Raw genomic sequence first — 16,422 nt, 5'->3', positions numbered from 1 at the left:
GACAAAAAAAATCAATCAATCAATCAATCAATATCAATATATATAAAATCAAAAAATGGTTGCTATAATGATAATCAAAACAAATATTATTGTTTTTTCTTCTATCCCCATAGTCCAATAACTAACCCATCCCACCACTAGGTTATAACATTATCATTGTTGGTTTGTTCCAACATAAAACGTGCTCGGCTCTTTATTGAGTGTCACACACACACACATGCACTCAAACATGGGACAAACAAATGTGACACACACACAATGGCCAACGCCTAATAATACAATGGAAATCTGACAATAACCACAACAACAACAACAACAACAGCGAAAAACGTTTATGAAGTTTTTCACTTTTGAATAATTCAAAAAAAAATTATCAAGAAATTAAAAGAAAAATTTTACAAAGAAAATTCACAAGTGTGAAAAAAATCGTACAATTCTTAATTCCCTATATATAATGATGACTGAAACCGATTCAACCGGTATAAGTATTGGTATGGCTGTTTGTCGTTGTCCAGTCAACCATCACATCATCTTAGCAATCAAATTAAAGCCCGAATTTTTTTTTTGTTTTGTTTTGTCAGAGAGAAAAAAAAATGATAAAAAACTAATTATACATTAGTGTTTGCCTGAGGAGAAAATTGACGTTTTCATCATCATCATCATCATCAGCATATAATCATCATCATTATCCCAAAAAGTCATTGTCGTCGTCGTCGTCATGACAGCCGAATAAGATTCTATAAACACAGAGAAAAAAAAACATATAACCTGAACTGAATTTTCAATTTATCTTCTGAAATATATAATGTTTTGAAAACACAAATGAAAAGAAAACCTGAATCATGAAAATGAACTTTTTTTTTAAAATCAATTTTCAACCCATTGAAAAACAACAACAACAAACATTGGATATACAATAGCTATAATTAGTAGTGGATATCCTGAAAAAAAAATCATTGTGTTCATTCATTTTGGAATTTTGTTGGCTGTTCATTCAAGTTTTAAATTGTTCAGCGAACAAAAAAAAATATTGATTAGTTTTTTGTTTTTGTTTTTGTTTTTTTTTTGTTTCGGTTAAAGAAATAGAAAAACTACTACTATACTACAGACAAGACAATAATAACAACGTTGAAAATGGAAAACTTTGAACAAATTAGTACTGTGTGTGTGTGTGTGTGTGTGTGTGTATGTTTGTCTGAGAATTTGATTTGTTTCTGTATTCTAAATTGGTTTGTTTTAGTCGATTGGCGTGATAGGTAAAAGAAAAGAAAATTCTTTTTTAGAAAGTCAATTTTGTTGATGATAATGATGATGGTGGTGGTGGTGGTGGTCGTCGTCGTCGTCTTGAATTACAAGTTAATACCAAGGGGTTCGTAAGAAAAAGAGTTCATGGCTGCTTTATGCATACACGCACAAACACACGTTTAAGCATAAATTATTCACAATTTTTTTTTGGTATGGCCATCTTTTGGTTTTTCATTTATTTTTTTTTTCTTCTTTTCGCCAAAAAAAAAGAATTTCACAAGGTTGCTCTTGGTATATTCATTTCTTGTCCATCATTCTGAATGAGAAACAAATGCTACATTTTTTTCCCTTTCATTTTGGCGCCAGAGTAAATGTATCCATCATGTGACGATGATGATAATTTTTCTTTTGTAATTTGCAAATTTCTTTGTTTTCATCTTGTTTTTTTCGTTTTTTTTGCTACAATAATTGCTTCGTCGTCCACTGGATGATGATGATGATGTGAATAAAATTATGGCTTTGGTGTTTTGTAATCACGATTTATTTCATTTCATTTTTGTTTTTCTTTTTCTCATTCTTCTTCGAGAATAAAATAATGATTATGAAGTATTATATAGTGAACAAAACTGAACAGAAAAAAAATCAAGTAAATCAAAACGATCATGATGATGATGATCATCATCATCATCATTACATTCTTTGTGACGAAGAACAACAACAAAAACAGCAAATGTATCCATTGTCTTTAAAAAAAGGGTTTTTTCATGTAGCCAATTTCAATCAATGTAATAACAATGGTAGAGAAAAAAAACCTTGAAAATACAAGGGGTTTATGTCCTTTCGATGATGAGTGAGCATAAAACAAAAACAAAAATGTAGCGAAATGAAAAATTATTCAAATCATAATGAATGGCTACAAATTCCAGCATATGTTTGATATTTCCATACATATAATGATGGTATAGGTCTAATTTTTTTTATGTTTCTCTCAGATTAATTTCATCAATCGTAAAATAACAACAACAACAACAACAGCAAAAAAAGGTTATAATTGAAAAGTTTAGCTATGGATTCAATGTTAATTGTCAGACGTCTTGTGTGTGTCTGTGTATGTGTAGGTGTGTAATTACAATCATGGTTGGTGATGATTATAATGATGATGATGTTAATTTACAAACATCGAACTTTTTTTTATGGAAATTAACTTTTGAAGAAAGAAAAAAAAAATTTTTTTTTCTCCATCAAGTCACAAGATCTTTCTGTGCATTTTTTCCCAATTCAATGTCGTAGGAAAAATATTCGACCATATTCAAAGCAATGGAAAAAAAGCGGGTTTAAGCACATACACATCTTGGAATTGAAATCGAAAAAAAAAATTTATAGGTTCAAAATTTCTGATCCAGAATCGACTATATAGTCCACTTTTTTTCCCGTACATATGTGTATCCGGAGCATTTATTCATGCGCCTGTGCACTATTCTATTACATTGCCTTACTTGCACATTTGACTTTTGCAAGAAATTCATGTCGATTCTACAAACAATAATAATAATGTTGGTCCATAGTTTTCGAAGAAAAAAAAAAGAAAAAGTGATTTGGACCGAAAATGAATGTGGCCAACTTTGGCAGATAGAAAAAAAAACGCAGCTGAATTCACATTCACTGAATTTTGGATTCTGCCAAAACAAAAAAAAAAAAACAACAACAACAAAAGAATTGTGGAAATAAAAAAATGGAAAAGAGAAAGCAAGCAAGCAAACAAACAAAAAAAAAAACAACTTTGGACCAAAGTTTTTTTTTTATTTCGCTATTTTCCACCATTCGCCATTCACACACACACATATCACCATAGTGGTGCCAGAAAATGCTATCACCCCCTCCTTCCTCCCTCCTGAATATATATTGTCGAAACAACTGTCGATCTTTTTTTTTCTTTTTTTTTGGCTACGAAAATGAAAACCCGAATGAAAAATCCTGGATCCAAAATTCCAATGAAAAAAATGTGAACACCAGCATCAAAAATAATCAGCATCCAAGCAAAAGAACAACAAAAAAAAATTTTTTTTCGATAGAAATGTTCATCACCAGAGCCAAAGAAAAACAACAACAACAACAACAACATTGAATGTTGTGTGATACGAATATCAAGCAAAAGATTCAAAATTCGATTCAAATGGATAAATTCTAGTATTAAATGGATTCTCGATTTGTTGGAAAATGGATGAAAAAGAATGAAAATGGAATAAATGAGAAATTTTTTTTTTTTTGGTTTTGCTCAGATATACAGTGGCATGAATTTTTTTTTTTTTTTTTTTTGGTACATGGCACAAATCTACGAAAAGGAAAAAAAGAAGAAAAAAAACTCTGTGAGAAAATTGCTGCCGGATTCTCTCATCATCATCATGGTTCTCATCATCAGCATCGTTTTTTTTGTTGTTGTTGTTGTTGTTGTCATGGATAGTCACATTCTGAACGACAAAGACAACGACAACAACAACAACAAAAAATCCAGAGAAAATGGAATGCGAGTGTAATCAGAAAAGAAAAACAACAAAAAATGGAATTGAAGAAGCAAAAAAAAGAAGAAAAAAAATCTTCCAAAAATAAGAAAACGAATCAATCGATACGAATGTTTTCTTATGTTGATGATGATGATGATGATGATGGTACCCCATTTCTCTAATATATTCGATTTCATTTTGAACGTTTTCACCAAATTTTCTGTTTTGTTTTTTTTTCTGTTGTTCGTTTCCTTTTTTCAAGATTTTGGTCGATGTTCATTTTTTTCTTGGCTAGCTGGTTGTTGGTTGATGAATCTAGCAAAACAAAAAAATGACGATGATGACAACAAAAAGAATGGCAAAAAAAGTTTTTTCAAGACATCAACTAATGAATCTGATAGATGATGGATGTGATGATGGTGATGAAGAATGAGCGTGTGTGTGTGTGTGTGAAATTCACATTAACTCGCTCGCACATTCGAACATTTTTTTTTTTGCTTCAAGAATCTAAACGATATCCATCATTTTTTTTCGATATCTTCGACACACAGAAATAGGGTTTTCCAATACAAATATGGAGTTAGCGTTCACTTTCACTTTGAGCAATCGATTCTTCCAAGTAGAGAGAAAAAAAAAATACGAATCGATCGAACGAATAAATCAATTTATCATCTCAAATGATCTCTAGAATCTTCAAAGTTTTTATTTTTTGTACGAACAAGAAAAAATGAAAATAAATGATGAGATGCTGAAGAATATCGAGTTTTTTTTTCTCTCTGGCAATTCTGTTCAGATATGTCAAATTTATATATTAAAATTTATGTCCATAATTTTTTCAACATTATTGTCGTCGTTTGGCATTAAAAAAAAGCAGTGATGCTTCAGTTTCTGGCTGTTGAATAACATTCATCGGTACAGCCAGAAACCAGAGACCAGAAACGAAGTATAAAAAAAAATCGAGTATGAAACAAATCCATGGTTCATACATTCATCAAAATTTTATTTTGGCTACATTGAAGCAATGTTTTTTTTTTTTTGCATCTGGAACTTTATTTTATTAAACCAGAAAAATTTTGAATGGATCACCAGAATTTCATTTAAGAATATTCTGAATTTTTTTTCACCAGTTTTATTCACATGAAAAAAAACCGAAACTATAATCATATGAAAACGGATTCGTTCACCGGGCGAAAAAAATGATGATGATGATGATGATGATTGGAAAAAAAAATTTGAAACAACAACATTTAAATTATAGATGAAGAGTATAATTTGAACTTTCTCATCAACATCATTATCACTGATTCTTATAACTAGATATAATCTAATCAAGAACAACAACAACAACAACAACAAAAACTAGAAAACAACAACAACAACAAAATTATAAATAATTTAGCCAACAAACTATAACAACATCATCATCATCGTTGTTGTTGTTGTTGTTGTTGTTGTTGCATTAGCATCCACATAAATTAATCACAATGTGGACATGGATAGCACACACACACACAAATGCAAAGTATAATTTAAATTTCAAGATTTTAGAGAAGAAAAAAAAATAATTCCACTGTAAACTGTCTTGCTAGAATAATTTTATGTGTAATCCACAACAACAACAGCAACAACAACAACAACGAAAATAGGATGTACAAGGATTTATAATATCAAGTTTTAAATTTGAGATCATCGATGATGATTATGATGATGATAATGATGATCAAATTATCATCAATCGATTCATGTTTTTGTGCTTTTCAACTATAATTATAGATTCTGATTTTTTTTCTATTCGATAGAAATTCGATAGGAAAATGCAAACATATATTCATCTCAATCAATCTGTCTAATCTAACTAGTGGTGATGATGATGATGAAACTATAATCAAATGAGAATCACAATTTTCACAAGAAAAAAAAATTGAATGGGACCAATGCAAAAAAAAAACATAAAACAAACACCCAAACAGCAGCAGCAAGCAGCAATTATTCAGTTTTCTATTTCATAATAATCGTTATAATATGGGTAGAATAGTAAAGAAAAGAACAAGAATATATGTTGTCATTTTGTATAGTAAACAACATGACTTACCATGTTTTTTTGTTGTTAATGATGGATTCTTTGGTTGGAACAATAATCAAAAAAACCAGAATCGTTGCATAATTATATAATATGATCATTAACTCATATATCAAATGATAAATCCACGACATTATTATTATTATCATTATGTCATAACGTAATCAATGATTTAACGATTCTAAATTCAAGAAAAAAAACAACGTTAATAATCATGAATCGATGATTGCCTACTTACCAGTAAGGGAATGATGGTAAAGAATTTTCAAACAAACACCGAAAAAAAATGAAATCTTTATTCTGATGAATTTTTTTTTCAATTGAAAATGATATTTTTTTTATTTATTTCAAGAATTCAAATGAAAAATTGTAGTATTACCATTGTTATTATTATTATTATTAATCTGCGAAATGGGCATTGTGTTGTTGTGATTTATATTATGAATGAATGAATATATTATGAATATATGAATGAATTGAATGACAATAATGATAAGAATAATAATTACGTGATGAATATGAATATTCTTTTCAATTAAAAATGTTTAAAAGTAATTAAATTAAGAAAAATTTGTCCACTCACACACACACACACACATGGGGCAAAAAAAAAATTTAGTGTTGAGAATTGGTGAATTTTCATTGATAATAAAATGATAAAAATGAAATGAGAGACGAGAAAAAAAAATTCTGTTTCGAAATTCTGTTAATCAATATGGTGGGCGTGTGTGTGTGTGTGTGTTCATGATGATGATGACGTTGATGAATGATAAAAAAATGCACGTGCAAATTAAACATTAATTTCGATGATGAATTTTGAAGAAAATTTGAAAATTATTTAAGCAAAAAAAAAGATCAAGAATTTGTGTGAATGGCTGAGATTATTTATTATTACTTTGCTGAGAGATTATGAGATAATTTCAAACAAAAAAAGAAAAAGAAAATTGAAATTTCATTATCGATTGATCGATCTAGACATCAGATGATCAAGAAAGCAAAAAAATTATTATGCAAATTCGATAGAATTTTTTTTTCATATTGATGATGGATACTAATCATGATGATGTTGTCAAAATTGGATGGATTTGATTAGAAATTAGTTTCGATTCGGTTTATTCTCTTGGTCTTGGCTCTGTTGCTGTGTGTGTGTGTGTGTGTGTGTGTGTGACATATTATAGATAGATTAAAAATGGATTGAAAAATGATGATTGATTATTTTAAATGAAAAAAATTGACAATTTTTCAGCAAGAAAAAAAAATAAATGTGACACACACATACACACAAACGAAACATAAAATGAATCATCAATGACTTGATGATGAATCAATTTTTAGTGAGTGAAAAATTGGCTGATATGTTTGCAGATCAATGTTTCAAATTTTTTTTTTCAATCAAATTTATTGAAAAACTTGAAAATATTTTAAACTTTCATCATGATGACACACACACACACAACGTTTTGTTTGCCATCAAATGGTCATATTGATTGATTTTTTACTGTTCTAGTTCTTGGTGTGTGTTTTTTCCTATGGTCTCTCTCTGTGTGTGTGTGTGTATCTTTTTTTTTGAAAAAATTTCCAGGTAAACGAAACAAAAAGAAAAACATTTTGACTTTGTGTGATAACTAAATGTGATAATGAATAAGGTAAGGGAAATTGAAAATCAAGAGCAGATTGCACCTAAAGTTTATGTGTGTGTGTGTATGTTGTGAATATTTAATGTGAACCGAAAAATTATCAGTTAAAAAAAAAATTTCACCCAAAGGTAAATTTTGGCCAAATAATTTTTTTGTTACCCTAAAACCTTCAATAATAATAATAATAAAAAGAGAGATTTTCTAATTTTAGACTAGCTGCTTTAACACGAGGCCCAAAAATGAAGCAGCGTTTGTGCACGAATTTTAAGATTATTATACGGGGCCCAAAACATGGTGTGCCTGTGTGTGGGTTATCATTTTCTTCGAAAAAATTTCCAATTTATTTCATCGGAAAAAACCGTTTCATGGATTGAACCGTTTTTTTTCTCTCTCTCGTCTATCTATCTATATTTATATTTTGTGAATTATTTTGCCTCAAGGACCAAAAATTTACGTGTGTGTGTGTGTGTGTGAGTATGCAAAAAAAAAGTTTCAAGGATGAATGCCAGAAAAAAAAATCAACACAACAGGTAAATTCGTAAATTGTTCGTAAAATGTTGTGTATTTTGAGATACGTATATTGTTTGTTTGTTTGTTTGTTTGTTGTTGAATATGTTATCAGGTATATATATTAATTATGAAAAAAAAATCATCATCATTTGGGTGTGAATAAATAATGTGGGCGTGCAAAAAAATTTTTTTTTTTTGAAATTATCATAATGTGTGCACTATATATATATATCCCACTTTAAAATTGGGGAAAAAAATTGAATTTGAATAATGAAACAAACAAAAAAAAAAAAAAAATGGACACACATCTCTTGTTATCTATCTTGAATTGAATTCGATTTCTAATTAATGTTCATCGTTGTTGTTTGATATTTACAATACGCGTGTGTTTGTGTGTGTGTGTGTATTCGCTATTTTTGTCAAGAATATTTGTTGTTGTTTAGCGCCAAAAAATGCCAAGTTTAAGAGACAAAAATTGTGTGTGTGTGTGTGTATGTAAATGAGGTCGAATCATAGGATTTATTATAAATGAATTTTTTACGTATAAATGACATATAGTGAGATAGCGGTTGTTGATGTGTGTGTGTGTGTAAATAACTGACCTGAGTAAGGTTCTCATTTTATATTCATTTGAATCGATTGATTGATTGATTGTAAATTGTTAGTGTGTGTGTGTGTGTGTGCATGTGATTATTAGCCTCGATGTCCATTATCAATATGATTTAGATCCATACATGATCCACCACCAACAACACTACCATTTGAACCTGGTGGTCCACCACCAGTACCGATCGGTATTCCTTGTTGATTTTGATGATCAATTTTTGTTTTATTCTCTTTTTTCCATTTCATACGACGATTCTGGAACCAAATTTTTATTTGTCGTTCCGTTAAACATAATGAATGTGCAATTTCAATACGTCGTCTTCGTGTTAGATAACGATTAAAATGGAATTCTTTTTCCAATTCTAATGTCTGATATCGGGTATATGTTTGTCGTCCTCGTTTCCGTTCTGGACATATATGAAAAAAATAAAAATAAAAAACAAAACAAAACAAATGATTGTAAATGATGTACAAAAAAAGAGAAAAAGATGTCCAACAAATATATTCCTATAATGGCTAAAATAGAATGACTAAATCTAAATAAATATAAATTGTCATTCGAAGAGAAAAAAATGAAGACTAATCACATCATCATCATCATCATTCTGTAATTCTCAATAAATACAGAAAAAAAACGGAAAACAAATCAACCAAAACGGTAGAATCCAAATATTTCAAACAACTATTTGGAGCAAGGATTAAGTAGTTTTCTAGTTATTTATACAAAAAAAAGGATTCCAATTCTTTGCCTATGGGTTTTGATCATTTATTTCTATTTTCGATTCGCAAAAATATCAAGGCAAGACAGGAGAAAGAGACATTTTTTTTCATTCACATCTCAATTCCTTTTGGAAATTGGTTTCTCTCTCTTTCTCTCGCATTGGCAAACTTTTTTTTTGCATCAAAAGGAAATCCAACAACAACAACAACTACAACAACAACTACAACAACAACAACAACAACAAAAACAGCTTCAAATATAAATCCAAAATTGCATTTTCTCCTCTCTTTTCTTCTTTTTTTTTATTTTGCTTTGGCACTGCCAATCCCATCATCAAATGTATGGATCAAGACCTATAGTAAAAATACACACTCTATTGTGAATGTCGACGAGCAAACGAAAAAAAAAGAAAAAAAAACTTGAAAAAATCTCACAAATCTCACAGGAAATGAACATACACACACACACATCTACACAAAATTGCAATTGGAATTGGAATTTGGAATTCCGATTGGAATTGAAAACTTTACTTTTCATTCTACTCTACTATACTTGAAATGGAATGTAGAATATCATTTCAATGGCCAGAAAAAAAAGAAAAAAAAAAAATACATTGGACTGTGTGTGTGTGTGTGTGTGTGTGTGAGATGAAGTGAAACAAACTTTTTCATTTTCATTCATACACTACAAATACAGAATCATTGAATGTCACTTAAAATGAATGGAACAAATAAATCTTTTAATAGTATCACTAGTATTCCAAAGTTTTTTCCATTCATTTTTTCTTTCCTCTGGTTGCCTCAAATACTTCAACGTGATCCAAAAAAAAAGAAAGCGAAAAAAAACCTCGTGGATCATTTAACGAAAGTAAAAAACCAATAAGAAGAAATATCATATATATAAAAATATATGAAAACTGAAAGCAAAGAATAAAAAAATTCTCATTCGAAATCGAAATGGATTGAAAATAATAATATTTAGAGAAGAAGAATTTGGTTCATTCGTTCATTCGTTGTTTGTGCTGCTAATTTATCCATTGATTATTAATGGAATTAGATTCTGATGATATACGCACACACACACACACATACATACATCTTAAACGGATCAGAATTTCATTTTCTTCATATATTCTCTTGAAGCGAAAAAAACCTATCTATTTCCAGAATAAATGTGTATGAATGTGTGTGTGTGTTAATGGAATTCCGAATGAAAAAAAGAAAGTCTAAGCTTTTCAAGAATTTCGATAAAGTTATTACACACACACACACACACACTCACGAACGAACGAAATGGAAAAAAATGAAGAAATTTCTTATTCTTTCCAACTATCTTGAGCTAAATAAGAAATGTGAAAAAAAATTGAATTGAAATACGTGATTCGTGTATTTTAGTATATTCGTCCTGGCTAGAATTATAATGAAAACAACAATTCAAACGAGTAAATTAATAGATATAATATTTGATGAAACGGCTAAAGAATTCTTGAAAAAAAAATTTTCCAATCAATCGAAAAGAATAAAATTCTAAAATGAAAAAGAAAACAATTCTAAATTCTAAAGAAAGATAAAATTCCGGACAATAAGCGCCATCTAATAGGAAATCGTTGAGAAATAATCATCAGAATCATTCTGGCCAAACTTAACCATAACTTTTCATTCAAATCTATCAATCTATAATTTTTTTCACGAATCACGAATAACATCTTAATTTTTGTCGGAAACACGAAACGAATATAATAAATAAAAATAAAATTAAGTTATTTATTCACTGATCAAGCAGCAATCAATTTCATTGATCACGATCAATGTTTATTAATGTAATTTAATAGCAGAGATAATCTCACCCTTTTTTCTTGACAAATGAACAAATTCAACCGTAATCCGTAATCCTTGCCTATTATTACATACATTAGTTTTCATCAAGGGAAAGAGAGAGAGAGAGAGGCAATAATTATCATTACATAATGATCAATTGTTATTGCTTATCATTTTGGCAAACAGAATAGAATTTCGTAATAATTGTGAATCAAAATAAAAATTCTGTTTTTATTTCTATCATTGGTTGTTTGAAACTGCCATCTATCGTAGAATTGGTCAATTAAATTCATCTAATTAGTTTGAATCCCAAACAACAGGTGGCAGTAATAAATTGATTTTTTTTAATGGAAAAATTCAAATGAAATGAAATAAAATAAAAAACATACCAAACTGTGATCGCATCCATGGATAAATTGGTGATGAAATTGCTGATCGTGATTGTTGTCCCGGCGAACCAGCGGCTCCTAATGAATGACCACCACCATTATTATCAATTCCATAAATTTGTTGCTGATGATGAAGATGTAATGATGAATTTGGTGATGGTGATGAATTAGGTCCTAATGGTGTTATACTACCATCGCTTAATATTTTACAGCTACCGAAACCACCATTTGAACCATCTAATGATGGTGGTGTTATTGAACCACGACCACTACAATCATATGATGATGGTGGTGGTGCTGTAGCAGCTAATGATGGAATCTGTGCTTGTTGTTGTTGTTGACTATTCGAACAGGAAGTTGGTGTTGTTGCTGAATTATTATTAGCATTAGCATTTGGTGTTGATGTATTATTTGGATAGAATGGACTAGTTGGATCATTTGGCTGACTATTTGTTTGTGTTATCGAATTATTGTTATTATTATTATTTGAAACAGATCCGGTGGGTGTATCAGAATGTTTAATCAGCTGTTGTGGTTCAGTTTTAATACAATCATAGGGCGGAAATCGAGGATATGGTTGACCACTACTATTACCATTATTACCATAATGAATTGATGATACTGGTGATGATTGTGGTTGATGTTGTGGATTAGGTGTATGTGGTGGTGGTGGTGTATGGGTGGTTGTTGGATACAATAATTGTTGCTGTTGATTTGGTGGTGATGCATTCAATGATAGATGATTAGTTCGACCACCACCACCATTATCAAGACATAATGGCAAATTTGAATGTTGCTGTTGTTGTTGTTGTTGTTGTTGTTGTTGTTGGACTACGATAGCTAAATCACCATTTGTAAAATGACCACCATATGGATTTGCTGTAGATAGAATATGATGATGATGATGATGTGGATGATGAGGATCCATCATCATTAAATGATGATTTGAATGTTGTAATTGTTGCTGCTGTTGATGATGATGTGAATGATGATGAGAAGGAACTGGTGGTCCAACACTGACACCATGTGTTGATGAAATTATTGAATGTGGATGTGAATTATGATTTTGTGGATGATGATGATGATGATGATACATTGTTTGTGTATGATGTGGTTGATTATGATTATGATTATGATCATGCTGATGATGAAGATGATGATGATGTGAAGAAGGATGTGGATGATGATGTGACGATGATGATGATTGTGGTGGTATTTGTGGTGGTGGAGGTGTATGTTGATTATGATTATGATTATGATGTGGTGGACTATTACTACTATTATTATGTCCTAAATATGTTGGTAATGTTGTTGTCGCTGTTTGAGCGAAATGATACTGTGGTGTCATACTGTCACACATGATTATTATTTTTCGTTTTTTTTTGGTTTTTTTTACTTTAATTGATTATTTAGAATTATTTACGATGATTAGGTTGATTATGATATAATATATTGCTTCAAACAATTGAATTTTTTTTCAAGAAAAATTTCAGCCGTAAGAATTATTTTTATTAGACTTGATTGATTGATTGATTGAATATATATTAATTATCGATCGTGTGTTTACGTATATCGTTTATTTTAATTGACGTATATCGGTTACAAGAGAAAAAAATATTTTCATAGATTTATCACATCGCACGTGTTTGTGTATTTGTCCTGTTAGCGGAAATAGAGTAAAAAAAAAAAAATTCAAAGATTAATAATCATAGTTTTAAAACGGAGACAAAAAAAACTACTTGATTAAAAAGCTACTGGTGTTTATTATTGCTGCATATCCAGTTATTTGCATGTGGAAATTCAAAACCAAAAAAAAAAAAAAAAACAAAAATGAAACAAACAACTCATTCTGAAAAATAAGACAAAGACAAAAAAAAATTAACGGTTTTTTTTTCTTGAGAATTTTAAATTTTCATTCCGGCTTCAAGTGGAATCAAAAAACAAGAAAAAAACAAAAACCCCTGAAGCAAAGCAATGAAATGAACAAGAGAAACCAATGACAAAACCTATAGGGAACCGAAGCCAAAAAAAAAAAAAAAAATTTTTGTTATAGTTTTTTACAGCTACAAAAAAAAAAAAAAAAATACAGCAGATATGCACATACCGAAAAAAATGGGCAATAAAAGTTTCAAATTTCATTCACTTACACACACACACACACACACACACTAAGCCAGAGAGAGAGAGAGAGAGAGAGAGATAGTTGAAACAGAAAATAAAAAAAAACTGTTAATCAAAAGAAGAAGACGAAGAAAAAACACACACTTGAATGAACCGAAAATCAGATTGAATATGTTTATATGTATGTCATTGGAATCAAACAAACAAACAGAGGAGAAAAAAATCTGTCTGGACAATTCAATTTTGATCTGGTTTTTGTTTTCTTGTTGATTGCCTGTTGATTTTGTTCGTCGTTGTCGTCGTGGTCGTCGTCGTCTTCGTATCGATCATCAAATGAAAATTTTTAAATTTTAAAATTCAAAAGCCGTAAAACATTCATTTAGAATATTTTCCATGGAATTTGATCAAAAAAAAGGTTGGCTTCTCAAAAAAAAAAAAAAAAATCGCCTTACAATTTCACCGAACAATATGCGAAAATTCTTTTTTTTTATTCAATTACAATAAATCTAATTAGCACCTAAAATTATATTATGATGATGATGATGATGGTGATGATGCGGATGTCTCGTAAATTAACACCTCCTCTTTAGTTGTTTTTTTTTCATCAATGTTTGAAAATTTATTTTATGATGATGATGATGATGATCCTGTTTTTTTTTCTTTTTCAAGCACAAAAAAAATACAGAATTTAAATGACCATTTTATATGCTATATAAACTAAACCGAAGAGTAGAAAAAAAAGATACAATTTTAGAAAAGAAAATTATTTTTCGGTGAAATATCAAAAAAAAAAAAAAAAAAAAAAAATCAGAATGTTTTTGTACTATGTAGTAATATCTTATCATATATTAGCGTTTTGATTTTTTTTTTCGTTGATTATCATAATCGTTAGATTTTTTTTTCACGTTTCAACTTTATTTATAACTCTATATATATTTAGATGTATAGATTTTGTTTGATTGATTTGGATTGAGTTTTCATACAAGAAAAAAAAAATACAATTGACCAAAGGGCAAATCTTGTTGTTGTAGTTGTCATTCGTTTTGACTTTAAGGCATGAATAAAATGAAAAAACAAAGACAAAGACATGGTCTCATTTTTTATGGCATTCGTTTGTGTACGTGCGTGTACGTGGATGAAGATGTTTTATTTTTAGAAAATTCTTGCAATGGGTCCTTGTTTACTGATGACCACTGTGTGTGCATTTACATGTCATTTACAAAATGAAAAATTGTCACTAGATCAGTAAACAAAAACAAAAAAACTTGACAATATAAAAAAAACAGGTGACCAAATGAATGGACAACATTAATCAAACAAAAATCACAAAACTAAATGCGAAAACAAAAAATTAATTTTCCCCAACACACACATATGCACAAATTTTCACAGATTCAGATTTTTATAGTATGTTATAGGATCATCATTATTGTTTTTTTTTCCACACACACACACAAGAAAAACTACAACAACAACGAAATTATTAATTGAAATTAATTAATCCTAAATCTAATTGCAAAATTCTTGGCAATTAAAATGATGAATATGACCAAGAAACAAAAAAAAGCGCCCAAACGTCTTAGTGTTGTGCACAGCCAAATTTTAGTTTCTTGTAATAACACAATAATCGCCAAACACACACACATATTTCGTTGATTTATTACATTCCAGAATAACAACAACAAAAAAATATGTAACAAGGATCTCAGCTATCTCATTTAATGATGATGATGTGTTTTTTATTCCTGTTCTTTTATTCAAAAACATTCAAATTATCGATTAGGTCGTATCGATGGTTGAATTTTGCATTTTTTTTTCTGCATCAACCAATCATCATTATGAAGGCAATGATCTTGATTGGATTTGGATTTGTATTTGAAATCAATCTTTCTCACATTCTGACAACACAACAATTTTCGACGAAGCAGAGTTGAATAACGAAAAAAAAAATCAAGAAGATAGTATTAGATTTAGTGGACTTTGCCTTTTTTTCGTTGTTGTTGTTGCCATGTTTTTCTTCTTCTTTTTCTTCTTTTTTTTGGTATAATTTATTGCATTTATTTAGACCTGTCATTCACACACACACTCACACACACACACACACTTTAATCAATTTCTGTTCAACATCAAATCATACAAAATTTTTTTTTTTCACTCAATTCAATATATAGGCAACTGGTTGACTGACTGACTGACTACAGAAAAAAAATAGATGATCTTATAGATTAACAAACTGGCAAAGAAAAAAAATCAATGCAAAGAGGGTAGAAACTTTTGAATTAATGATGCTTTAGGGGGTTCAAACGAAAAAAATAAAATAAAATGGGCGTAGCCTTTGACATTCGAATTTGATTAAATTATATTTTATCATTGGAATTTTCAACGGTCAAGCAAAAAAAAATAAAAATACTAATCAAATATGGAGAGAAAGAAAAATAGAAAAAAGAAACAAAACAAATAACAAAAAACAACAAAATGATGATGTGATGTGAAAGGCCAATCCTCATTTAAATCCTATATGTATGTGTGTGTGCACGCTATTCAAATTCAATGACTAATCAATCAGATGATTGTTTGATTATCAGGAATTTTTTTTAGGCATTAGAAACAATCAAAAAAAAATCAGATCAGATCAAGATTTAATCTATATGCAAATTAAATATCGATCATCATCAATCGTCATTGGTTCATTGTGCAAGATAATGATGTAATGTTTTTTTTTTTTTTTGGTGAAACTAGCAATTTGCTATTCATCCATTTTGGCTACCTGATATATAATACATGATTTTATAGCT

The 16,422-nt window shown here is 29.4% G+C and overlaps 1 protein-coding gene across 4 annotated transcripts in view; it reads right to left on the bottom strand.

Moving 5' to 3' along the window:
• Positions 1–6,134: 6,134 nt before the first annotated feature.
• Positions 6,135–16,422, bottom strand: part of LOC124491313 (uncharacterized) — a 45,924-nt gene continuing 35,636 nt past the window's right edge. For 2 of the 4 annotated variants that reach the window (XM_075734758.1, XM_075734759.1), the window contains exons 2-3: positions 11,507–13,165; positions 6,135–8,986 (exon numbers count right to left, since the gene is read on the bottom strand). In XM_075734758.1, coding sequence (XP_075590873.1) covers positions 8,667–8,986; positions 11,507–12,866 — 1,680 coding nt within the window. In that variant the 5' untranslated portion in view covers positions 12,867–13,165 and the 3' untranslated portion in view covers positions 6,135–8,666. Of the gene's footprint in view, positions 8,987–11,506; positions 13,166–13,661; positions 14,071–16,422 lie in introns of those variants that run through there. The other 2 variants (XM_075734760.1, XR_012832458.1) reach the window with 2 other exon arrangements.

Source organism: Dermatophagoides farinae, chromosome 10 (assembly GCF_024713945.1).
Source record: "Dermatophagoides farinae isolate YC_2012a chromosome 10, ASM2471394v1, whole genome shotgun sequence".
In the NCBI taxonomy this organism is placed as follows: domain Eukaryota; kingdom Metazoa; phylum Arthropoda; class Arachnida; order Sarcoptiformes; family Pyroglyphidae; genus Dermatophagoides; species Dermatophagoides farinae.
This window is presented reverse-complemented; position numbering and strand designations above follow the sequence as displayed.